This window comes from Trachurus japonicus, chromosome 11, assembly GCF_045865225.1.
Source record: "Trachurus japonicus isolate A0001 chromosome 11, Traja_1.0".
In the NCBI taxonomy this organism is placed as follows: Eukaryota; Metazoa; Chordata; class Actinopteri; order Carangiformes; family Carangidae; genus Trachurus; species Trachurus japonicus.
Genome location: NC_140917.1, coordinates 7,288,731 through 7,316,029, shown reverse-complemented (window position 1 = coordinate 7,316,029; position 27,299 = coordinate 7,288,731). Strand labels below are relative to the sequence as shown.

At 44.2% G+C, this 27,299-nt stretch overlaps 2 protein-coding genes across 3 annotated transcripts in view; both read right to left on the bottom strand.

Moving 5' to 3' along the window:
- Window positions 1–8,108, bottom strand: part of dbpa (D site albumin promoter binding protein a) — a 36,975-nt gene extending 28,867 nt beyond the window's left edge. For both annotated transcript variants that reach the window (XR_015037039.1, XM_085790827.1), the window contains exons 1-2: window positions 7,504–8,108; window positions 675–943 (exon numbers count right to left, since the gene is read on the bottom strand). Coding sequence is in view for 1 of the 2 variants with exons in the window: in XM_085790827.1 (XP_085646953.1) it covers window positions 675–943; window positions 7,504–7,702 (468 nt within the window). In the remaining variant the exon portion in view is untranslated. The remainder of the gene's footprint in view (window positions 1–674; window positions 944–7,503) is intronic.
- Window positions 8,109–13,751: 5,643 nt separating this feature from the next.
- On the bottom strand, window positions 13,752–25,804 carry LOC146978106 (uncharacterized). Its single transcript, XM_085790818.1, has 3 exons — window positions 25,692–25,804; window positions 25,213–25,307; window positions 13,752–19,800 (listed from the first exon to the last, which is right to left on the bottom strand). The coding sequence occupies exon 3, from the start codon at window positions 19,304–19,306 to the stop codon at window positions 15,143–15,145; it is 4,164 nt and encodes a 1,387-aa protein (XP_085646944.1). The 5' UTR covers window positions 19,307–19,800; window positions 25,213–25,307; window positions 25,692–25,804; the 3' UTR covers window positions 13,752–15,142.
- Window positions 25,805–27,299: the final 1,495 nt, after the last annotated feature.

Genomic DNA, 27,299 nt, shown 5'->3' with positions numbered 1-27,299 from the left:
TAGCTAGTTTTTTTCTAACTAACAAGTAGGTTTACAGTCTCTCAGAAAGAGATTATTAAATTTACTCAATATGAATATTTGCAAACTATGTAAAAGGCTGCTACACAATTTTAAAGGGATAGTTCAACATTTTGGCAAATTGGCCCATTGCCATAATTTCCCTAATCACACTCAACAAATAGGCTACAAGTGTGGTGAATCATTGTGCAGGTCACAACTTGTCCATGAGAGCATTTTGGAGTTGTGTATTTGGGAGCGGAAGCTTCTCTTCCCAGTTCGTCCAAATTTAACGAACCGGGAAGAGGAGCTTCAAGAAGCTTCCGCTACAAAACAAGCTTGAAATATAGACTTATTTAATTTTTTTCGGGACAATTTCGCATTTCGAGGCTTCAATACAAGACGGACATTACATATGAGCAGTATGGAGGTATTTGGATGTTTTTTGGTGTGTCTTTTTGTTATGAAGACAGTTGGTATCCATTTGCAACCGTTATATGGACATGCACTGCTACGCCGAGACCCCCTGTAACTCAGAGAAGCCACGGATAACTCTGAAACTTCTCCCAGCCCTTAGTCGACATGAGGGTGAGTAGATAATGAGTGAAATTTCAATTTTGGGTGAACTACTATCCCTTTAATAAATCTATTGGCCTCTAGCTGTCAGTCAGTCTCACCTGGGAGGGGATCTGGGCGCTGGTGGAGCTGGGCCCGTTACCATGCATCCCCATCCCGTTCTCGGTCAGGAACTCCTCCAGGTCCATGTACTGCAGCTGGAACAGGCCGCCGTCGCAGGGCAAGGTCCGCTCCCACAGCAGCGGGCCCAGGAAGGCCGACTGGGAGTTGGGCCGCAGGGCACCGGAGCCCGGGGCGCCCCCGACTCCACCGGTCCCTCCGCCGTTCACACCCTGTGAGTCCTCGTCGGAGTCCAAGGGCTTGTCTTTGTCTGGAGAGGGAAAGGAAGAATAAAGACTTTTAGAGTGTTATGTTAACTGTTATTTCATCCAGATACGAAAAAAGAAGCTTTGTTATGTTTTGAATGGTTTGTTTTTCTGACCACACGGGGTAAGGACACTTGTTTCTCCTCCTTCTCTCTCTCGCTCTATGTTTTTAAAGCAGAAGTAAGCGATCCGGTCGTTTTGGCTAACTTGGAGTTAGCAGTCCCCGCCCTCGTCCCTACGTCACCACATTCACGCGCATCCCTTGGCTGCACACACAGAGAGGACCGCCCCTTTATGCCGTTCCCTCTCCTCATTGGATAAAGGTTGTAGGATACAAGGAAAGTTTTCTCCTCGGCTTACAGCAGAGCAGAGTGACTGACAGATCAAACACTCTATAAGTGATTGCTGTTGGAAGATATAACTATTTAAGACTTATATTAACACAAATATTCTGCTTACTTCTGCTTTAACTGTTATTTCATCCAGATACGAAAAAAAAGGAGCTTTGTCATGTTTTGAATGTTTTGTTTTTCTGACCACACAGGGTAAGGACACTTGTTTCTCCTCCTCTTCTCTCTCGCTCTATGTTTTTAAGTTGAAGGACAAAAAGACAGATAAGAGCCAATGACAGCTGACATCCAGTCTGACGAGGTAACGGCGAGATAACGAGAAACTATGCAGTTAGAAATGTGGAAATGTGACTCTAAACTGCGTCCTGAAAGGCTGATAATATCATCCACATTAAACTCATTAGTTTACTGTAATTAAACTGTTCTCTCTAGCTAATGCAACGCAGAGATTCATTGACATTACGTGAAGCACTTTTGTTCCGACACCCTTTAGTCATAACATTCAAAAAACATTTTTATGTTGAAAATATCTCCAATTTCTAAAAAGAGGTTTTGCGATTAATTGACTGAATAACCAAGAAATGTAAGGATGTGCATGAAAGCAGGTTTTGTGAAGTTTTAAGACAAACTGATTAAGTGGAAATCCTGTACACACTGTACACTGTCTCCAAAGATAGTCAATGTATGGTGGCCACATGGTCCCAGGTTCGATCCCCCAAAGGCACCACACACTGGTGCCGTATGACACACACTAACAAACATGCCTTTTGTTTTCTACCGCACAGTCGGCCTTTCCCCTCGGCGCCACTGAAAATACCAGAAATACATTGATTTCATTAGATTTTTACACTGTGAACTGGCCCATCGGGGCCACCGTACATCTCCGTCTGCTCAAAGCTTCCAGTGTTTGTTAAAGGGAGACTACAGCTCGGTCCATAATCAAAGACTACATCCACTGAAAGCTGCATTTTGATGATCGGTTGCGTCATAGCGATGCAATGCAACTATGGTGAACTCAGTTCAACAAACCAAGAACCTCAGAGAACCTCAAGTTCTGGTTTTCTAAAACCACAGGAATGTTTTAAAAAAAAACAATACTCCACTTATAATGATCTGTTCAAATTCAATAGTCAAGTTTAAACACACTATTGGGTGACACTATGCAAAGTGAAAACTCTTCATAGGTCTGAAGGTCTTATTTGAGTTTAGCCTCCGCACTTTACAACAGCCACAAAAGAGACTCACATCTGAGTCTCTCACAAATAAAAAGCTGAATTCTGGCAAATAAAAAGTTGAATTCACACATTCAGTGTTTTCTGGCTTCATGACTCTCGCCTCCTTATACTACTGTGACATTATATTTGATTATTAATCAGTAAATTGAAGTCCATGCAACACAGCTGCCAGATGCAGAACAACCTTAATTGTACAAATATTGTATTTCAAAAGGGAAATCGCACAATTTTACATTCAAAATCCAGACTGTGAAGAACCAAACGTTTAGTTTTTAACGTACAAATCACAGCGAGAGAAGCTGGAAGAAGAGGATGATCATGTGTTGTTCGAATGGTTCAATTATTGCCAGTAATAAAAGTAAAAATATCATCATTATACTATGACCACCATCACATGTGGCCGCCTTCTGGGCCATTGAGCAAGGCACCAAATGGACATTTGTTTCCACCAGCTTGGAGCTTTGTTTCTTGGATCTCCATCAGTTCTTTTGTTTATTTTTTTTAAAAAGCAGAAAAAGCGGCTGATTCCAGTTAAACTCAGACGAACGGAGACGAAGGACCACCATCAGATCATTTTGTTCCAGCTCCAGATCTGCGAGTCGTTCGTTCCCTGACTGTGTGACTGATTTCCACTACTGCTGCTGCTACAGGGAGAACAATGCATCACAATAGTGTGAACACTGTGTCAGCTAATCATTTAAAAAGACAAACAACCATCAACAAACAGCTCCAGAGGCCGCGCTGTTGTTTACTGCACAACAGCCTCTGTCCTTTGCTGCCTATAAAGCACTTAGCTGCGATCATTAAAAGGCATCTATAGATAAAGTTGATTTGATTGACCCTGCACTCTGACCCAACCCTCACACACACACACAGCGAGGGAGGGAGTCCAATGGAAACATAGATACAAACTTCAGGCATCAATAAACCATCAGCAGAGAGAGAAAAAAACATAAAAAGGAAAACCTGCAAATAAAACATGAAGCTAATTTAATTGAATCACTGTACAGACGGAGCTACAGTGGTTGTTTTGTTCTCCGATCCTTTGGTAATATTATTCTAAAGAATTGTGTCTCCAAAAAGTGCATATTGAATAAATGGCACACTGAATAATAAAACCCAATAAAATAGTAATAAAAGAGCATATTTAACTGGGCTGCTGGGCCGGGACGACAGAACCAGAGAGAGAAAGAGAGGGAGAGAGAGAGAGAGAGAGTAATGAGACGGAGGCAGAGCAGCAAAGGAAATGTAAAGTTAAAGGGATTAAAGAACAAGAAGACGTGAGAGAGATTACAGCAGAAAAACAGCAGAGCAGAGTCCAACTATCATCATCAGCATCATCACAAGACTCAAACTGAACACACAGATTACGACTGTGTTCATGATCACAGGCCACTTAACCACAAGTTAAAGGGATAGTTCAACATTTTGGCAAATTGCCCCATTGCCATAATCCCTATAGTTTTAGGAGCAGGTTTGATAACTTTGATTGTCGGTGCAAGTTATTTTTAGAACGGCGGAGCAGAGCTGTGAGCTGCTCAGAGCTACGCTACGGAGGCTCATTATGGGATTTCTTGGTTTCCCTCATCAAACTCATCAAATACACAATCCAACAACTCCAAAACGCTCTAGTGGACAAGTTGTGACCTGCACATTCACCACACTATGGGAACGTTACGAGACGGAGTTGTTTTAGAGGTAAATGCAGAGACTGCTTGATGAAAAACTGTCCCTAAAGGCAACACGCATCAGCGGTTTTGCATGAATTTCCCTCTAAAACAACTCTGTCTGGTAACGTTGTGTTATTATCTCATAGCGTGGTGAATGTGCAGGTCACAACTTGTCCACCAGAGCGTTCTGGAGTTGTTGGATTGTATATTTGATTAGTTTGATGAGGGAAACCAAGAAATCCCATGAGCCTCCGTAGCGTAGCTCTGAGCAGCTTGCGGCTCTGCTCCGCCGTTCTAAAAATAGCTTGCACTGACAATTAAAGGTAACGAACCTACTGCTATGACTATAGGGATTATGGCAATGGGCTAATTTGCCAAAATGTTGAACTATCCCTTTAACACAAACTGTAAAATATGACATATATGACCCATATGAGACTGTTATCATCTGATATTGGGATGGAAATATATATATGTGTCTACAATATTAGCATATTTGTATGGATTAATCTGTGACCTCCTCATTGATAAATTACTGCAAACACATTGATAAACTATTCATTTCAGATATTTTCTTAAAAGATGCCACTGAATACTGACATTAGACTTACTGCAGTGGCTTCAAATGGACTTTTATAATATACATGTATCACATTTAATGGGGATTTCTACAATAAAATTCACTATAAAGTATCAACCAAGCAGCTAATAAAGGAAAGAAAAGGAAAGGAAACCAATGGAAAGGAAAGGAACTGGGGAAATCCCTTTGGGGGAGCAGAAAATGAAAGAGAAAGACAGAAAGGGAAATTGATGGGAGGGAAAAGTGAAAGTGACACAGCTTAATCAAAGTGATGGTGACTCTTTGAACTGAAGTGGACAAGTCATTAAAGCCTGATGAAGTGGGAACTGACCACAGGACGGAGGAGAAGAAACGTTAGAGTGAGAGGACGGACAGAAAAAGAAAAGACTGGAAAGAAGAGGAGGAGGAGGAGGAGGAGAGAGAGGGGCGAGAGGATCTATGCAAATTTGATAGAGATGTGAGAGGAAAGGGGAAGGAAAGAGAAGGAGAGGAGAGAGAGAGAGATGGATGCAAATGAAAGGGGGTTTGGAGAAAGAGCAAGAAAGAAAGAGAGAGGAATGATGAGGCCAAAGAAGGAAGACAAAGCCAGAGGAAATGTAAATGAGCAGAGAGGAGAGGAGGATATAGAGAAAGAGAGAGAGAGAGAGAGTGGAAGACGGACTGATCTGATGAGACAGGGAAGTGTGAGAGGAAAAACTCAAAGACGTGTGAAGGAAGGAGCGAAGAGAGATGTGATAGAAGGGAGAGTGGGTGTTTGCGAAGGCGTCAAACAAAGCTAGCCAGGGAGAGGAGGAGTGAAACGTTGACTCTGCACTGTGGAAGAGAGGAGAGAGAGAAAGCCCACGGCCATGCAGCAGCAGCAGCAGCAACATCACACACAAGCATCTTTTCTCTTTTTTTTCCTTAACACCCCTGAACGCATCACCTATCGTTAAGGGAGCACGGTGCTCTACGAGTCCTGACAATGAGGCTGTGTAGCCGGGGCCTCCGAGCTGCTCTCTGACTCCATGGAGAGCCTGTCAGCCGGGCTCACCATCATCTCCTCCTCCTCCTCCTCATGCTCATGCAAAGCAACCAAAAAAAAAAAAAAAAAAAAAGGAGGCAGAGAAGGGAGGAAAAAAATCCAAAGAAAAAAAGCTGCAGTTGCACCAAAAGGCCACCAGGGGTCGCCAACCAGCAGGAAACAATAGGACAGTGTGATGTCTTTGTTTTTCTGCCTCTGTGTGAGTGTGTTGGAGTATAGCTATACAAATGAGGACCAGCTCGTGACAGATTTTAAAAAAAAAAAAGAAAAAGTGAGGCAAGATAGTCAATGCACTGTCCTCACAAGCCCATAAAAAACCAGTGTGTGTGTGTGTGTGTGTGTGTGTGTGTTTGACAGCAGCTGACGAGGAGTTATGACATCCCCACAGCACAGAGAGAGAGAGAGAGAGGAAGAAGCAGAGGCAGCCTGGTTAATGTTTGTCATGGCAGCTGGTGGATGGGAAACAATTCAATCCCACTCACTAACCTTTATTTAAACACAACGAGTCAACGACAACGGCATTCACACTCAACAACAGCAGCAGCAGCAGCAGCAACACAAGCGGCTTCTGCTTTGGCTGGATTTTTTAACGGCATCCACAGATCCACTCCAGACTGTGTTGCTTTTTTTATTCCCTCTCTCTCTCCCTCCTACACCTCCACCTCCACCTCCTCTTATTCTTCCTATTCTACCTCCTCCTCATCCACATTTCATTTCACCACCACCAAAATGCAAAAAGGAAATGTTTAATATAAGAACCCAGCGAGCCAGAAGGAGGAAGGCTGAAGTGAAAACAGTGTGTGCATGTGCATGTGTGTGTGTGTGTGTGTGTGTGTGTGTGTTGGATAAGCAGGGCCTCTGTCTTCTACAATCACACCTACCCACTCAGTCACATGCACACACACACACACACACACACACACACTCTCTCTCTCTCTCTCTCACACACACACACACACACACACCGATGAATAATCACTGTAATATTCCTGCACAGATTTAAAACTGAGTCGAGGCTCTTTGTTGAACATGTACTTAACATTTTTATTATTGTTGTTTCAAACTGATTAAATGATCGTCTCAATTGTTCTGTTCAATAAAATGAGTCATGACAAAGGAAAATATTGATAAATACACATGATAACACCCCAGGGTGCTGCTGTGTGGTGTGTTCAGGTGCCAAATATGTTCAGTTTTATTCCAATTTCTCATATTTCAGAAGCTTATAACAGATCATGACTGACAGGGTTAATGAACTCCATTAATAAACTTCACTGTCAAAAACAAACAAGATTGATTAATTATTGATTTCAGCTGTTTTTTCCACAGTATATTCCTGCAGGGGCTCCAAATGCTCATTAACAGTTGTATATTTACAGTATTTTATTGCATGTCATGTATTTTTTTTTTTTACATTAAACTATCAACCAAACATCCTAAAACAGGAAATGCATTGCACTTTTATTACAGTGATGCACGTTAAAAGTGCACATCTCCATTAAGTCGCTGCAGTAACTTGTTGGTTGAGGTATTTCCACTAGTGTCCCTTTAAGAAGTTTATTCCCCATAGGACCCCCTCCTCCTCCTCCTCCTCCTCCTCCTCTTCCTCCCCTCCTCCTCCTTGTCACACACAAACACACACATATGCACACTCACACATGCTCACGTGCGCACACACACACACACACACACACACACACGCTCACCTTTCATCTCGCAGCAGTCCTTGGTTCCTCTCTGGTCGCTCTTGATTGGCAGCTGGAGCAGCGACTTCAGGTTGGTCATGGAGGTCAGCTGTCCGCTCTGAGGGCCACTTCCGGCCGGGTTGGTGGTGGCCCCGAACTGGGGGCTGGTGGCCCCGGCAGGGAGATCCGGCGGTAGAAGCTGAGTGAGAGGCCTTGACATAACTTCTTAGGGGGAGAAGGAGGAGGTGGAGGTGGGGGAGCTGGGGGGAGGTGGTGGTGGTGGTGGTGGTGCAACCTGCAGACTCTGAGTCCAAGATCAAAATAATCCAATTAGTGCCGCTAATTGACAGACGCGCCGTCAAAAAGGTGTGCGGCCGTGCGCTCAAGATCTCCACCTGATGTCCCGCTGTCCCGCCCGTCCCATGAAGAAATATGAGTTAAAAGAAGAGGAAAATAATCAAACAGGGGTAGAAGTGGTGTTGGTGGTGGTGTTGGTGGTGGGTGAGGTTTATCTCCAAAATAGCACCATGTCGACCGAGTCTAATTCATCCTGTGGAGCTGGAGCAGCCCTCCGGAGTTCCTGTCACAGTTCCCCCCTCCAAAAAAACAAACTCAGACGCGCTGAGGAAGATCAATTCAATCCCAGAGGTGCAGCAGCGAGCTCCGCTGTGAGTTGGTGGAGGTGTAAAGCCTGTAGCCTGTAACGGCGGCTCTCGGCTCTCGGCTCGGTCCGGTCCAGTCCGGTCCAGTCGGTCGGTTGGTTGGGTTAGTTGGTCGATTTTATGTCGCTCGAGGAATTATTATTTAGCGTATTACTCCGTAGTTATAGCTAAGGAGGAAGAGCGGAGGGAGAAAAAAAAAATAGACAAGTCGATAATGACAACAGAAATAAACGCGGATGTCTGTAGTCCCATGCAATGAGTGGAGAGAGAGAGGATTAGAAACAGCAGAAAGCGAATAGAGAGTCGAGCGGCGGCGCTTGGCAGAAGAAGTCAAGGTAGAAAAAAAGATGAGCAAAAAACAAACAGGCGAAAAATACAAGATGAAGGAAATAAAGAGATCCCCCCCTCAAAAAAATAATAATATCCAATAGTATGAGAGTCAGATAGATGGGGCTGATGGCTCTTATTTTCCTCCCCCTCTCTCTCTCACTCTCCCTCCCTCCCTTTCTCTCTCTCTCTCTCAGTCAGCTGGAACCAACACGGGCGGCTCGTGTGACGTCACCGCTCACGGGGGAAAGGCGCTTGGGGGCGTGGCTCGTTTGCATTCAGAGGCCACGCCCCCCGGCCACGCCGCTCTCTCGTCCAAGCCGCTGTGATGCCTTCACGGCACATGTGAAAATTGGTAAATGTGAGGGTCGAAATAAAAAAATCTGTTTTTAAGATAAAGATAAAAGGTTACAGTAGCCTAATGAACAAATTATTTAATTAAAGGTGTACAGAAAAGAAACATGAATTTGAGCCCACTGTGGGTCTTAACATTAGTGTAATAATTCATCTATCAGACGATGTAGCCCAAACTTTGTGCAAAATTCTATTTTACTACATCCGGGATGAAAGTGGGGTAGTTTTTTTTCGCATTGGATAATGCAGGCACACCAATTTTGCATCATGCTGCTCATGATAGAATAGAATAGAGAATACTTTATTCATCCCTAGGAGGGAAATTCAAATTAGTCCAGTAGCTCACACAACAATGACACAAAAAAGAAAGAAAGATGAACACAAAAAACATTTTAAGAAGTGTTATATGCCACTGATATTGGATCCGTCATCCGTCAATCAAACGTCTGAGAGACACACACACACACCGAGCTTGGTCTCGCCCCAAACATTGAATATCCTGCCCGCTCGATAACGACCAAATCAAATTCGTTTTCCTTACTCGGGTAAACTCGTGCGGCAACTCATGGAAATTCGTAGAAGGAGGCGCAACAAACAGGACAAACGGCCATTTCTGAACACTTTTAAAGATAAAAGGGTTACAGTAATGAACAAATGATTTAATTAAAAGTGAATTCAGTTGATTCAACGTGTCCTAAAAAAACCCAGATGACTTATTTAGTTGGCTGCGTTTACATATAGGCTATGTAGCCTAACAAACATATCCACCAGTTAAGTTGTAAAGCTGAGCTGAGCAGAACTGCAAGGTAATTTCAGTATTATGAGAAAATTATTGTAAGGACTAAAGGGAGTTACTTAAAAAACAACAGAAGCCTACTTGAAGTTGTGTCTTGTTGGTGACCCTTCAGCTATGACAAGCTGTAGGCTATTGTATAAAAACTCTTGGGCACCCCTAAATCGAGGATTGTAACCTATTTGAGCAGATTATTAAAACTCCTATAGTTTTACATTGGAAAATGCAATTACTTTTTCCTCATTCATTTCATAGAATTTTGAGATATTTTCATAGGCCTACACTACGTATTTATTAATCGTGTATATGTAGGCCTATTATATGTAATCTTTTAAATTCACCCACTCCAACATTTCCACCTGGGTATCAATAAAGTTTTCTGATTCACAGTTGTATTGATATTAACTGTGTGTTGACAGTTATTGACGTCCTTGTATAACCACATTATAATGTCTTATAAACATTTTATTCCATATTTTCATTGTCTGCTGCTTTGTAATGGTGAGTAGTGTTACCTATTATGATACAGTGGTTAAAGAACTTTTTTTTTAGCTACATCAACTATTCCTGCCTTTTTGTCAGTGTAGCCACGTTTCCTCCCACAGCACCTGAACGCAGCACACAATAACATTAAACTGCCACGCCCCCTTGTAATTTCAGCCAATAGCTGCTGAGAGCTGGAGCTGTTGCGTACCAGGACCCCGCCGCCCGCGGCCTGTCCTCGCGCCCCGCCCCTCTTCTCTCACGCTGTCATTTAAACCGAGAAGCAAAAACAACAAGCGGAGAGAGACCGAGGAGCGGGAGTCAGAGTCAAATACGATGACCAGTCCCGAGACGTGGGCATGTTTGCTGTTTCACTGCGCCCCCACACTGAGACACACACACACACACACACACACACACACACACACACACACACACACACACACTCACTCTCTCTACCTCACACTCACACACACACACACACATAGACACAACGTGACTTTGAGTGTGAAGGCTGCAGATCAATAGCCGTGTGTATTAGAAGCAGGTGACAGGTGTTTTTTTTTTACTCCATTTTGTACTCAGGTCTTGCTATCTTTGAGGAAACAAAACAACCGCCATATTGTGGTGATTTATTAGGAGTGTAACACGTGTTTTATTTACGTTTCCTTCGACGGTTTTACTGGTGTTTTTCTTTTAAAATGTAACTCTGGGCGGTTAAGTTTATAAAAGCACCACATTTAAAGTGGTTAAACTGTATTAAACACCACTAAAAACGGAGGTAAAAGCCACAACTTGACTGTTTTTCTGCCCACTGGCTGTTCCTATCTCAAACACCACAGAAGCACATGGCTCCGGCACGCGCCGACTGTTGCCTACCGGCGACTGTGCCGCGCTGTGATTGGCTGAAAATAGGTCACTCGCTGCAGCTCTCGGCCGCCGATTGGCTAAAAATAGGTCACAGTCTCCGCCCACAGGTTTCCCCATGCTATTGCCGCGTGAGGGGCAGGTTGGAGGGGGGTGGATTTAAAAAAAACAAACACACACACACATACACAGAACTAAACGTAAATAATAAGTAATATTAATAAAGGGGGGCAAGCATAAAGAGCAATAAAAAAACAAATTATATATTAAAAAATGATTGGAAATACAATTTAAAAATAATTAAGAATAGCCTCTTTGTTTATACAGTTACTCATATATTTTTTAAAACCTGATAATGCGACTGTCTTGGAATATTGGGAATTTATACTTGAGTATTTCCCCCTTCTGATACTTTATACTTACTCTGCAATATATTAATGTAGGCTACTTTTTGCTCTTTTTACTCCAACACATGTAGCCTATATTGGTAGTTACATTTCAGATTAATATCTTGCATGGAAAAATGACACAAACACTTAAAATTAAGTAAAAGTATGTACTTACAAGTAGGTGTATAGTAGTAGCCTATAGGGTTTACAGGACTTCCGCTTTGCTTAATTAACAACTTATTTATTCAGATACTTGATGCATTGGTATTTAACATCTTCTAATAAACTGATGTTAAAATATATCAGTTACAGGCACAAGTTGCCACTACAAAGTACATTTTGCTTATGTATTTTCACTTGAAAATTATTTTAAATGCAGAACTTTTTCTTTTCTTTTCTTTTTTACAATGTAACCAACTGTCTATATGTCCTGGTGAAACAAGTGTCAACCTTAAACTTCCACACTAGGTCAGTAATGATAATAATATTAACAGCCTTTAAAACTAATTGCAGGGGGTAAATCAAACATAAACAACATGATGTGTTTATTGTTGATACTGATTTGACTGACTGATGAATCAGTGGCAGCAGCTGCACGATGGGAGCAGCAGCAGAAGTTCCTAGAAGGACCTGGGGAGGCCTCAAGGTCCTATCTGGTGACAGGAGTGCTGTCAAATATACACGACAGGAATGTGTTGGTAGTAAGAGGCTAAAATAATCCCTGTCACCCACTCACCCACTCACTCACACACATAGTGGTAGGAGTGTGTGTACGCTGGCATGCATCAGGGAAAGTGTGGAACAACAACATGACTCCACTAATGTGTGATCCGAGTTTCATGAGCCGTTTCGAATTGAAATTATTTTCCCTCGGGTCCTTTCCAGCTCTGCTTTACTGTTCTTGTCTATTTTACTGTAATGGCTCCATCTAGTGGCCAATTGTTGGTAATGCACCTAAATGTCACAGTCCACTTCTCCACCAAGACTCCCCAACCAAAACCAAACTAAAAAAAAAAGTAAGGTCCACTCATGTGTTCAGGACAGACCAGCGGACCACCTTGACACCTTAGGTGATCAACACCTTACCTCCTGTCACTGATGTTATACCTGGAGCTCTGAGTCTACTCTTCAGTGCGTGGGCTCCATGCGTCAGAGAGAAAAAACCTCTTCAACACCCCTGAAAGTGGAGAGGGACGGATAAAAATACACACAATGAATTAATTATCTGAGACAAGCTTCCAGGGGATTGAAGCTGGAGTTGGGTTCTTGATGGCATTTTAAAGACAGACAGTTGTTGTTGGCTGGTTCCTCCCAAGACCCGGGGCTTTGTGAAGGGCTGATGGTAATAAACAAGTAGTTAAATAGCCGCTTTGTGTTTTATAAATGTGAATTAAAACATCATTTTGACAATTCTTACACAATATTTCAACCATTTTTAATAAATCTTTATGATTCCTGACTCTACTCTAACAGATGCTTTATATTTAAAACTCGTCAGGCCTTGAAACTAGAACTGAAGGTTAACAGATCATGGTCAAATATAACTTAAAACTTTGTTTTTTTTTTCATGGCAACACTGATATTTTTTTATCTAAACCAAACTATATGAAGACCACCACTGTTGTTGTTGTTTTTTCATAGGGGAGGTATTTTTATAAGCCTTTTTTGGCTTCTACCTCTCCTGCACAATGTTTAATTTGACTATTTTCATTGTTTATACAGGTTTTATAATGTGCAAATTAAAAAAAACTAAAACTAAACTAAACTATACCAGAATTAAATGTGCCAATATCTGTGACACTGTTTATAAAAAGACTTTGTGGTTGAACTGTTAAGAGTTTTTCAACCACTTGACTTTGTATCAAATTGCACGTTGTGGTATTGGACAATACATTTCTGGAGATGTTTAAGAACTGTAAGAGTGGATTGGAAGTGTTGTTTTTGTAGTATCGTTGTTGGGTTGTTGCATCTGTTGTTAATGTTATTTTTCTTTTGTCAAAGAAGTGCAATGTTATGGAAAAGCATTTCCCCTTGGGGACAACAAAGTCAACGTCAAAGTTGTTATGTTTTTTTACAACATTTTTCCAAAAAAAGAGTTCCAATTTTACTCCAAAATTTCAAGATGTTTCCTGGAGAGCACAATGTAATTTGGTATTAAAGGTAAATTAGTGTTTCTCGTAAGCAGATATATTCCAATTAAACAATTAAATCCAATGAAACGTTAGTGTCATCTAGAAAGTCTTAGCATTTGCACGACGAGAGAAGCTTAATTTCATGACCATTTTTCCAATAAGTACCAAACTACACTGAGTAAACTTTACAGATCACTGTGCTGTTTAGGGTTTCAACATGATTTCCAATTTCAAATGTCAATTTTTAACATGACAATGGACATAACATTTCAGATTTTTTTTTATTTGATTTGAGGGTTTTCAACAACTCACTTTTAGGCAAAGAAAAGGATAGTAATTTAGTAATATTACATGTTTTAGTTTTACAGAAAAAAAAGAAAAACACGTCTGGACAGGACCTAAGTAATGAACTATGTGTACACGCTTTTGTTACAAAAAAGTTGGGCTTAATAGTGGCAATGAGGAAGTAGGTAAAAGAGGTGCAGGGAGGGGGGTAAAAAATATCACATCGATACATATACTCATCCCGCTGTTTTACAAAGATAGCCCCCAACTCGTTCCCTCCCACCCATACAATACCAACAATGATAAAAGAAATGATACTTGGAGTAAAAAACAGCAAATAATCAATATATAATAAAATATAATACGAATTGTACAGTACACTCCGGTTATTTCTGTAGTCCTTTTCAAATCCTGAACACATTAACAGTTTGAGTCGTGTTTTCTCTCCGTCCACGCCTCGTTTAAAAAAATGACAAAAAGTAGTGTACATTAAAAACAAGATCACCAACACTTTACTGTTTTCTCTTAGTTCCTTTTTTTCCTTTTAAGTCACTTTAGCACATCAACTAGTTCTGCTTTTTGTGCCAGATACGACTATTCACCAATGTAAAATTTTATTTTCAAGAGGCATTTCATGAGTCAGATCAGGATTTCTTTTTCTTTTTTTAAATCGCAAAAAGATAAGATAATTTCATCTTGAGGGCAGACGTCATCTCTATATAAAAAAAGAGAGATTCTCCACTGGGGTAACAAATAAACACATACAGAGCAAGAGACGAGGACTATACTGTTTAACTGTGAATAATGTGAAAACAATTTGTAAAAATAAACTGGTACTAAAAAGGTACCTCACTTCTACAATAGGCATCCAATCCATATTGATGCGCAAACACTGCTAACGGGAAAAAATTACAAATTAAAAAAAAAAAAAAAAAAACGTGAACGTGATGCAAAAGGAAAAGAGGATCAATGCCTTTTTCAGATAGATGCTACTGAACTTGTGTTGTGGTCTAGAGTTCCTTCACCTTTGGGGAAGAGGAGACAGATTCTGGGGGTGGTTCTGATTTTTGGGGCTTTTCAAGTCCACGCTAATTTATCGACCACCTCTGCTGTAGTAAGTTAGGATTGTATACAGATTTATCCAGGGAGGGAGGGGGGTGTGTGGGGATATTATGGGAGTTACACTAAACCCTCCCCACTCACCCCCCGCCCAGCCTCTCTCTTTGTTTTTTGTTTTTTTTTGTTAAAAACTTGCTAGCTCTCGCTTGTTGCTTCTTGGATTATTTAAAAAAAATAAACATCAAAAGAATCTATTCTAGAAAACTTTTTTTGTTGTTTTTTTTTTTTTTTTTTTTAATGTTTTTGTTTTTACTGACTGTACTCAGTCAGAACTGTTGATCTCTCAGGCTGGACCAGGACCGGGACCGGGACCGTCAGCTGGATTGGCGAATGGTCACTGTCTGATGATGGAGATTTCATCTTCATCAGTCCCCAGTTCACGGGAACGCCGAAAACCGTCGCGGCCCGGCAGGAGAACTTGTGGCGAGCCAGGAGCCGGGCGTTCCAGAAACGGTGTCGGCATTTGTGGCATTGGAATGCAGCTTGTTTGAGATGCTGGCCCCTGTGTTTCAAGGCTTTGTGTAGCGAGCTGGTGCGTCTTCCACACACCTGGCACCGCAGGCGGGCGTGGCGGCCTGAGTTTCTCGGGGGGTGCCTGATGGCGTGGTGGAGCAGCAAGGATCCGTGCTTAGCGTACATGGTGCTCGGGCAGATCGGGCAGGGGAAGCGCTTGATTGGGATGTCCATTGAGGTAAGCCCGGTGACTCTGACGGCGCCCCCGGACCACGACTTCACTCTCATCACGCCGCTTTTCGTCCGCAACTGAGCCAGGAGCTTTTTTTTGTTGACCTGCGCTTGCAGTCTACCCCTCCGTTTCCTCAACATCATCAGCTTTTTGCGGGTGTCTTTACTCAGCGGGACCCCCACCAGCTTTCCGTCTCTCATGATGCTGTGAATCACCACCCGCCTTTTTTTCTTTCGGTGCTTTTTTGTGTGTCCATGCCGTTTTTGGAAGTTTTTTGAGCGGTAGTGAAAAGGGTGCTGCTGCTGTGGTTGCGGTAGCGGCGGTGGTGGCGGCTGCGGCGGCTGAGGTGGTGGCGGCTGTTGTTGTTGTGGTTGTGGCTGCGGTGCGGACCCCCCCTGCTGCATGTGAGAAGGCGGCGGCGGTGGTGGCGGCGGCGGCGTGTAGTTGGAACCCGACACTGCATCAAAGTAGAGGGGCGAGTACCCGGTGGGTTGGGGTTGGCTGACGCGCTGCCCGTTGCGGTCGAGGCCGTGCTGCGAGAGCTTGTGCCGCACTAAGCTGTTGGAGTAGGCGAAGGCTTTGCCACACACTTCACAACGAAAGGACTTCTCCAGCCCGACCCCGCCGCCGTGGACGGTCTGTTGATGCGCCGTCAGGTGGAAGTAGTGGCGGAACGACTTCCAGCACACCGTGCAGGTATAAAGCCTCTGGGAGGGCGTGCCAGTTGTTGGCGATTTTTCACCTTGGGAGCAGGAGGAGAAGTAGTCAGAGTTTCCCGAGTTGGCGACCTGACTGAGAGCGGCGGCGGCACCTTTTATTCTCCGCCCCTGGTTGTCGATCTCGCCTTTTCTGTGCAGCTTCCCGTGCCGCACCAGGCTCTGTGCATACGCGAACATCTTCCCGCACAGGTTGCACTTGTAGTTCTTTTGACCGGAGTGCACGGTCAGATGTTTGGTGAGGTGGAAAGGCTCGCGGAACATTTTGCCGCACACGTCACAGGCGTGAGGTTTCTCCCCCGTGTGAACGCGGTTGTGGCGCCGCAGGGTCTCCGCCCTCCTGAAGCGCTTGCCGCAGATCTGACATCCGTATGGCCGCTCGGAGCCGTCCCCCGGAGGGGCGGGGCTCCTCCTCCTCCTCACGATGGCGCTCGGGTCCCTTTTCTCTCGGGGCTTCCGTGGCCTCCGGGGTTTCGTGTGGGGATGGCTCGGGTGGGTTAAAGGCATCGTGGAACCGTTCAGGCCGGAGGTGGATGACGGTCCACCCATGTTACCAAACCCCAACCCCCCCAGCAGGCCTCCGATGATGTCCCTCCTCTCGCCGTCTCTACTCTCCGTGTTTAAGTCACAGGAAGCGGCGGCGGCAGCAGCGATGGCCGACATCGCACTGCTGGTGACCTCATCCTCCGAATCATCTAAAAGGGAGGAGAGGGGGAGGTGTGGCTGCTGTGGAGGCGGCGGGTGGTGGTGGTGCTGCTGACTTTGGGGGTGGGGGTGAAGAGTTGGGGCTAAGGGGGCTTTACGTAGTGTTTGGCTGTTCATTTCGCTGGCGAGCGCGCTCTCTGACGAGTACAGAGCCGAAGACTGCGACCGTCTGTAGTCGTCGACCGCACTGCTGTACGAAGACTGGCTCTGGTATCGATTTCTGGAATAATCCGTTGCATACTTGTCGTTGGCCAACGCCGCTGCCGCTGCACTGTTTGAAATGCCGACCCTGTCTCCACCGCTGCCGCCCATCTTACTGCTGCTGGGGTTGGACGAGCCGCCGCTCCCTCCGGGGCTGGACCGGTTTTTTGAACTCCGTGGAGGTTTGCCACAGGCACCGGAGGCAGCGTGATTGAGGAGGGAGGTGCTCTCGCGGAAACAACGTCCGCAAGCCGGGCAGCGGAAAGGCTTCTCATCGTGGATCTTCTCGTGTCTCGTCAGGGACTCTCTGCGGTTGAAGGACTTTTGGCAGATGGTGCAGGCAAAAGGCCGGTTCTCCGAGTGGGTGACACTGTGCTGGATGAGGTGACCCCTCTTTTTAAATCTCTTTCCACACTCGCCACAGCAGAATATCCTCTCCGGGCTCGGGGAGTTACAGTCCGACTTCCTGCTTTGGCTTTCGGGCGTCAGGCCATGGCTGCGGAGATGCCGTCGGAGGCTGGAGAGGTGGGTGAAGGTTTTACCACATTCACCACAGTGGTAAAGGGGCTCCGGCTCGGGCTGGCCAGACGAACTGTTACTGTGGCTCTCTTGGGATTTGGACAATTGTTGGTTACCGTTGGCTACAAGCACAGAGGTCGAGTTGGAGGAAGGAGGGGCAGACGATGAGGAGGAGACGGTGGAGGACGACTGCTGCTGCGAGGACGAGGAGAGAAGAGAGGAATGTGGCGGCTCGCTTCCGATGCCACTTATCCCGACTCCTCCGGATCCTCCTCCCACGAGGCCCGACGAGGAGCTCTGACTGTGCCCACTCGAGCTGCTGTTATGGCAGTTACTGACGCTGCTGCTGCTGCTGCTGTGGCTGCTGTGACTGCTGTGGCTGGCGCTCTCCGATTTCCTCTGGGGCAGGTAGCCCGCCATTGCCTTCTTTCTCCTGCTGCCGCCGCTGCCCGACGTGGACGAGTCTCCCGACTTCGAGGTGTCTTCTTTGGAGAGGGACAGGTGGAGGGGGAGCGGGAGGGGGAGGCCGGCCTCTTGCTGCATTAGTGACGCAATCTGGTTGGAGGAAAGGACTGGAATGCCTTGGAAATCAAAGCCACCCAGCGGGGCGGGCTGTGGCGCCGGGTGGAGAGGGTGCGGATGGTGAGCGTGACTGTGCGGGTGAGATAAGGCGTGAGGGGTCAGCTGCTGTTGTTGCTGCTGAGGCTGTGGCCCCGAGTGGCCGTGGCTGTGGGAGGAGTGCAGGGCGGGCGGAGGCGCCAAGGCCGAGTTTGCCTCAGTGGTGCCTTGGCCGTGGCCGAGGCCGAGACCTAAGTGGTTGTGAGTGCCTTGCTGAACGAGGAACTGCTCCAGGCTGCTGTTGGTGGGAACGCCAGATAGGAAGTACTGGTTGGCGGCGAGCATGCAGCTGAACTGCTGGTGGAGGCTGCGGGGGTCCGACTGGCCGACTAAAGGGACCGCGGTGCTGCCGGAGGGGTTGTTGGAGGATGACGCCGAGGTGGAGGGAGAGGGCGTGGAAGAGGAGGGACCAGGGGAGGGCTGGGGGACAGAGAGACCTGGGTGCAGCGGCGGAGGCGGAGGCGCAGGTGTAACGACGCCCCCGCTGCTGCTCCCACCAAAGTCGAACCGTCCCATCCCGGAGTGGAGCTGCTCCTGGGCCAGCGCCGCCTCGGCCGGGTGGAAAGGCCGCAGGAACTGGGGGTACCCGGCGGAGGAGCTCCCACTCCCGCTGCTGCTGCTACTGCTCATCTTACTGGACTTCCTGGAGCTGTGGGACGACGACGATGACGACTGGCTCTGGTGGGAGATGGAGGGGGGCGGGGCGCTCATCTTGGCGAACAGCGACGAGGAGTCGGCGAAGGCATTGCTCCGCGTGCTCTGGAGGGAACCCAGGCCGAGGCCGGACAGCAGGCTGCCAGAGCTGTCGGCGGAGGGCTGGTGCTGCTGCTGGAGCTGCTGCTGATGCTGCAGCTGGACCTGCTGTTGGTGGCTCAGCTGTCGCTCTAGTCCAAGGCCTTTGAACTGATGGGCTTGGTGTCCACTTAGCATCTCTAAAATGTCCATGGGGTACTTGCTGAATTGAAACATCTTCCAAACGCGGCTGTTGCAAAGTGTCCTAGGGTCAAAACGACCCCAAGCACTAAGTCACTTAAAGTTGCTGGGAAACAGCGGTGAAGCTGCAATGAGCCGATTCGGCGCTCGTCTGATTCTCAGAGGTAGTCCTTGTCGTGATCTCTACCTCCCTCCCCAACAGATCACAAACAAGCTGCTGTAATCCACAAACAAGCCGATGCTCGAGGTTTTCTCACATAAATATTATCAACGGAGAGTAAAAGAACTACCCTCCATTCAAGAGTGAAGCCTTCAAGTGCTTCTGTGGGATGTTATAAAAAAGGGTCATAAATAGGCAATATACTAAATTATACTAAAAAACAGAGTCTGTAGTGTTTCTTTAAAGTGTTCCATAACCGTGTGCTGATTTTTTTTTTTTTTTTTTTTAAATCAGGTCAGCAGTCCCAGGAAGAGGGAGTGTGTCGCTGTTCCCGTGCCCTCCTGCCCCGTCATGGAGTTCTTCTGGGAGCCTGAAGGGAAATGAGGAGCAGAGGAAGAAGCATTAACATCCAAGAGTGAATCAGAGGCTCGATACCAAACAGAGAGACTAAACAGTTTTGGCACAGTTTAGTTTAGTAACACTAGTAACACTGTTTTTTGTTTTGTTTTTGCTCGACTTTGCCCTCGGTTCTGAAAGCAGGATGCTGAATGTCACCAGAAGGAAATACACAAATAAACAAGTGGCTGAACTCGACGCTCGTTATTCACCCTGACAGGAAACTTTCTGATGCCTGTAGTTTTCTCAATTGCCGTACGTGATACACTACAACTGTATTACTCCAAAGGTTTCGTGTATTTATTTATTTTTTTCAAAACACACTCTCCAGAGGAAAATAAAAAGCCGAGACGTTAGGTCGCCTCTTCTACATTTTTTTTTTTTTTTGGCTAAAAATACAAGCGTGTTGACAACGTCTGACTCAAGATAAGATGGAAATTAGGTCACTGCCTTCCCTCCTCACGCTGAATACTCACTCACTCTGATGCCCGAGCAGCTGTTGCACAATTATTTTCATATAAAGTCTCTGGAAAATCTTGGAAAGCACTCTGCGTTTGATTATTTGTTCAACCAGGTAAAACGTTTCCTGATACCGAAACAGCTCGAACCCAACGAACCCACAGAGCCACACACAACACAACAGCAACAGCTGCTTGTGACTTATAGATGGACTTTGTGTGAAGTGTTTTTCTTAAATGTTTAATTAAGATGAATCTCTAAAACTAAAATGTATACATTCAGAGGCATCTCTGTGTCACTGTTTTAATGTTAAAGAGCAGTTTTCACAGAATCGCCCTCAGGAAGAAGCACAACAGATCATCCACAGAGCGTCTTTTATGTCAAACCAACTCCTTTACGCTGGAGTCTGTTATTATTGGCTGCATTATGGACATTGTGCTAATTGTATCATTGTTTTAATTACCAGTCAGTGTGTGAATCACAATGATGTGTTTTAACCAGCCTGTTCTGCCTGAGGCAAAATTTAAACATTATTATAATGTTTATTACAATCACATTAGTGTTTGGTCATTCATAAACTATGCATAAAGCTGACATCATTGGAGACAATGATCATCCACTGGTTTCCATGAAGTCTTGGCCCAATAAGGAAAAGTTACTGGTTTTCTACTTTATAATGTATTCAGCTACATACTAGTTAATTAACGTGAATCTAAAACTCAAAACTGTCCTCAGTGCAGCTTCTCTACTGTAATGATTCACCGACTTTCTCTGTTTTTATACCATTAAAAAAAACAAAAACAAATATCTTTGGGGTTTTAATCTGTTGGACGTTTGGAGAGATCACCTTGAACTGAATTAATCTGTGAAACAATCGGCAGATTAATTAAAAAAACAACAACAATAAAAATTATTGTCAGCTGCCCTTTAGTTGAACTGTTGAAGAATTTAAACAGGCTGGTGAGAGGAGCGAACAGAGCCAATGAGAGGGAGGAGAGAAGAGAGCGGTGGCTTAAAATGCCACGACTCCTGCCCAGCTCCTGCAGGATAACATGGCTGCCTGTAGCCTACAACACACACACGCATGCACACACACACACACACACACACACTGAAGTAAATGCCAGATAAAAAAACAAAAGGTAGTCTGGTGGACAGTGTCTCTGGAGGAAAAACAGAAGCTGCAGAGAATCAACAAATCCCTCCTGTAAAAAAACTTTACAGACCGCCATTTTTTAATTAACTTCCACCGATCTTGTGTTCCCATTTTGTTTCTTCAACAGAGTTAAAGAAAAAAAAACAATTAACAAGAGGAAAAATGTAATTTGTACAAATGTGGGTCAGAGCACGGAGCAGCAACTTGATACCGTCACGTCAACGCTGCAGCAGCGCTTCAGCACCAATATAGGAACTGATGCTCCTGCTGTTATTTCTAGTGTGTGATGTCACTGGATTGCTGCACAGCATCTGACACCACGAGTGTTTACAGCTGATTCAGAAAACATTACATCTGATTTACTGATAAGTATCTGTTGTTTATGCTCCTTAGACCACACCAAGTGAGTTTGTGCGACTGGAAAAAAAGTGGTTAATGTCAAAAACTTTTCATTGACAGTCAAACAGAGCAGAGAAAAACAGCTTATTCTGTTAAATTAAACACTGGTGTGGGTTTTATTTAGCACAAAAATGTAAGAGATTAACTAGTTGAACAAATAACGGATGAATTGATTCTGTCAGATGTTTCAGCTTAATAATAATAAAGACACGTGCAACCATCCACACATCTAAATTTGATCTTTAAATGTCTCTTCAGCATTAACTAACCCCTGTAGACGGGGTGGGAATCACCTGAGGCCTCATTATACAATATTATCATGATACTAAAGATATTATTACTATAGTAATATAGTTTGACAATAACCTGAGTATTTCAATAGTAAATTGTGATACACTGAGATTTATAACATACGTTCTGCCACTGAAAATTATGTCCTGAAGGAAAAACTTCATAAACATATATGTTAAATGAGCTCGTCAAGCAGACACAGTAATAAAAGTATTCGTTATACTCTAGTGAAGTACTATAGTGTCAAAAACTTCAATTTGTATTCGTAATTTTATATAGTATAAAGGTTTTTATCTCCACCCCTTGACCACAGTAACAGGATTTGACCAATTTGTTCAGAACCAGTGATTAAAACACTTCTTTCATTTCATTTCATTCATTTTAGATTTTGTGTAATTAACATTAGTTTTGGCGCCTCATGAGCTCCAACCAGGCTCAGTCCTCACTGCAGTGGCCTGGCTGTGTTTAAATCTTTCAAATCTCCCTAACTTTCCTGTCACGGTGTTTATCAGATTAAAAAAATGCCCAAATGCATCATTTGGGGAAAAAAATGCTCTACTTGGCTTCTTCTAAAACTCTTTTGATTCGACACCACCTCCCACCACTTCATCTGCAGAAACAAACCATGACTATGAAAACACTCCGATCTTAATCTGATTACAGCCACTCAGTTCTCTCACTGTGGGAAAACAACTCGCTGCTTTTTCATCGACTAAAAATGTACTCTTATGCATTTGTCTCGTCGCCTTTTTTCTGGGCGATACGCACTATATTCGTATAGAAAAAAATAACTGAAGTTACATCCTGACCTTCACAGACAACAAAAACCAGAGAAGCCAAACGTCATGTGGCGTCACATCTGTGTGCAGTCTGAAACAGAGCACGGTGACAGGACACATCATGAACCACAGGGTTTAAAACTCACTAAACCAAAAACCTGGACGTGGACCTGGCCCTGAGCGGCACAGAGGATATGTCTATATAACACAGGAGGTTGTTAGAAAGCTGAGAACTGAGCAAACAGATGGTGATACTGAGAAGAACGATGCTTCTGTTCTGTTCTGCACCTCCCTCGGGCCTTTCTAAAAAAACAAAATAAATAAAAAATATTTACCCCTAAAAAGAGGCTGAATTCTAGGAATCAGATATTTACAGGACAAACGAGTCGTTCTGATCAGACTCATGCCAAAATAAGTGATTAATCATTGTCATCAAAATCTATAATAACAAACAAAAAACCTTGATATCAATCAGCTGCCACATCACTCATGCCGACTCAGTGACCAGTTAAATGGCACCAGAGGTTTTAGGATCAACAACCTGTGATTGATTGACAGCTATTCTGACAATTTAATTGATTTAACAACCAGAAATTCTCAAAATGTTCTGGTTGAAGCATCTTAAATCTAACTGTATGTTTCTTTTTAGTATTATATTCCATTTTAAGTCAAGCCAGAGCTAAATGTATTTGATTAGATTGATTGAACACTGTACTTTAACGTACGCGACAGACCAAATTGAACTTAATGATTTACTCATTAGTTATATCTGATTATAAAATCAATATTGTTAGGTTTGTTACTGAATAATTTCACATGACAAGACAAAACGGTTAACCGATGAATTGGAAAATATAATTATCAGTTCACAACTGAAATCTAACACACCTGGGTCTGTGATGTGGCAAAGAAAAACACACGTACACGACATTAACGATCTAATAAACTACAAAAATGAGGAGAAAACAGTCTGCTTCAGTCTGACCCCCCATTAGATCACACCTGTTGGACCAGGTGAGGGCAGGTAACAAGCTGATGAAGCAGCTGATTCTGAGAGAGTCCAGCTTTTTCTTCCAGACTAATCAGCACAGCAGATCAGAGTATTGATTAGTGACCTTTTCTCCAGAGAAGAGAAAACCACTGTGTGAATCACCTGCTGACGACGGACAGAACAAACACTCAGTGGATCAGAGACACACGATCCAACGTGTGTGGGGAAATTCATTCAACAGATTCACCTGCGTCTTCAACGTGAAAACACTTCACAACTTTTTCTTGATTCTTGAACGCGTCTTTCCCCTCCGACTGGTTTATAACACGTGGCGACCTCCTCACGTCCGTTCGCTACCGTTTGGTTTTTCCTTTAATTTACGGTAAGACACATAATATGAAATATTGTTTTTGTCACTATTTGTCAGCTGTTGAATGTAGACCTCACTGCAATAATAATAAATGTTTACTTTAGTATTTATAAACTATTTAAGAAGATCCTCTGCAGTGTAACAAAGTTTATCTGATGCACAGATTTGCATTGATTTAGTGCACGTCACACAACCAACAACATCAGGAATAAACAGTATCTGGACCAGTTTTCTTTAACCATTAGCCAACAGATCACATCTGTAAAACAGAAATGTTCACATAACTCATCAATAAAACTGGCAATAAACATTTCCCACAGCCGACACTGATCATCTGTGACAGTTTTTTTTTTTTGTATTTTGAGCAAATATGTATTCAATTTAATGCCACTTAAGTCTCAAAAAGTTGTAAATGCTCACAGCCGAGAAGCTAGAACCATGAAATCTTTTTCTTCATTACTTAAAAATTGACCAATCCTTTCAGCATTGGTATCAAAATAGTTGCAGTTAACTTTTATTTGAATACGCAGAAGCACTCAGTGTCATCAGTTCACCTGCACTTGCTGGAAAATATTCTTGATGATCAAAAAATCTAAATTGGACAATCCCGGTTCATATGAAAACTTGTTGTTTTGCAGCAGCTTTTGCAAATTAGGTTAAAAAACAAACGATGCATCTTTGTGGGGATCAACTTCTCCACAGATAAACACAGGCTGTCAGTCTTATTATCACCAGATCATCTGAGAGCTGCAGGATTTGCAGCAGCAATTTCTGCAAAAAAAACAACAACCAAAAAACCGCCACCACTCCTCAGACGTGTGCGTGTGTTTATGACCTGCACCTTTAATGATCATAATATTAATCAGTTTTATGAGTCAAACTGGAAGTAATTAATCCAACAACAGTAACTTGGGACTAATCGCCGTGCGATTGCATCTTACCGGCTGGGGCTTCTCGGGTCTGGAGGACTTGTCCTGCCGCCGTCTTTCTGTCTTTCTTTCTCCGCCGACAACCGGCTGACACCTGGCCCGACAGTCTGAAAGCAGATGCACCGATGTCCGAGCAGGTTAGACCGGACACAGACACAGATTTTTACCGTTACCTTTACCACTCAACCGCTACTAGCATCCATCAATCAAATCAACAAACTGATCAATCAAACTGATTAAAAAAAATCGACATGTTACGGCGGCAAACTGACAAAAAACACATAAATTATGTTTTAAATTAAATTAAAACTAATGAACAGTGTTGAAAAGCTGATTATAGTAACTAAACTGACATAAAAAAGGAGGAGGTAGCGCTAGCAGCTTTAGCCTAGCCGTTACGTTAGCGTCAACTAGCCTAGCCTAGCTTAGCTTAGCAGCTAGCACGAGCACCAGTGCTGCAAAACGGCTTGTTTTTTTTTTGTTTTTATTACCTGTAAAACATACGACGTGTGTGTTTGTGGGGGCAGAAGCTCAGAAACCCGGGGGAGACGGTGAGAAACCATCGAGAAGAGGAGTGCTGACTTGAGTCTCCCTACTAACTGTTAGCCTACTGCTGCTGCTGCTGCCTGCTGCTACTGCTACCACTGCTGCTGTCAGCGGGGCCTTTTCCTTCATCCATGGAAAAACACAGAGCAGCAGCAGGAGAAGGAGGAGAAGACGAAGGAAGGAGAAGGAGGAGAAGAGGAAGGAGGAAGAGGAGGAGGAGGAGAAGGGCCTCTCTCTCTCTCTCTATCCGCTGCTTCTGCTGTTCCTCTGTTTCCTTTCCCCCCCTCTTCCAAAAACCAGTTCCCGTTGGCTCGGCTGTGGCCCGGTCTGTCCGTTATTGTCCGTTATTGTCCGTTCGTTAGTAGTGGTCTCTCTCCGTTGCCGCTCAGGGCTTCTCTTCTCTTCTCTTCTTTAAACTACACAACCAACCAAAACAAGCGCTTTTCTTTGTCGTTTTGTTTTGTTTCCGTCGTGTTTTTTTTCTCTCTCTTCTTTTTTCTTTTCGCTGGCTGTTTTCCGGCGGCCCGTACGTACGTGGTGTGGTAGTATCGGTCGGTCGGTCGGTCGGTGTCGGGTGTTTTTAGGTGTCCCCCCCGCCCCCTCCTCCGGCTCCACCACCACCACCACTACTACTACCACCGATGCTGCTGCTGCTGCTGCTGCTGCTGCTGCTGTTGCTCGCGTTAAAATGGTAGTTTCCTGTCTGCATAATGGTTCCGGGTAGAGGTAACAGAGCCAGCCAGGTTGGTCTGTCCACTCCAGCCGGCCACACACCGCCGCTCCGCTCACATCCACCACCTCTGCCCCGCCGCCGCCGCCACCGCCGTTTGCAAAATATGGATGCTATCATCCAGCATGATGCTCATGAATAAATAAAGCGTGTGTGTGTGCGTGCCTGTGCGTGCGTATGCGTGCATGTTGGCACTCCATTAAAAAAGATATCACTGTGGTTTCTGACACTATTAAGCCCCCCCTGTAAGTGTGTGTGTGTCTGTGTCTGTGTGTGTGTGTGAGTGAATGTGTGTGTTTTCGCACTAAGTGTGTGAAATGTTAATTAGTCAATTAAAGATATCATTACAGTGCATGCTGCATAACATTACAGAGTGTGTGTGTGTGTGTGTGTGTGTGTGTGTGTGTGTGTGTGTGTGTGTGTGTGTGTTTGTCATGCATGTGTGCTGCTGTGTGTGCCTGGTGCCTAATTTGCTTTCAATTAAAGTTACTATTACAGTACAGTGTCTCTCCATTGCTCCTGTGTGTGTGTTTGAATGTGTGCACCCCCTCTGTTTACTCTGTGTGTCTTTGAGTGTGTGTGTGTGTGTGTGTGTGTGCATGCTGCTGACAACAACAGTGAAAAATTGGACGCAACTCTGCATGTGTGTGTTTTCTGAATGTGTGCATTTTGTATTTCACACACACACATACACACATAGAGTGGAATAAACCTGTTGTATTTTTTTTATTCCCTGTTGTGAGAGAGTGAAACAGAATAAAACAACAGGAGTCTCAGAGGGGAAATATTAAAGGGTCAGTTCAACCAAAAACTACATGCAGAA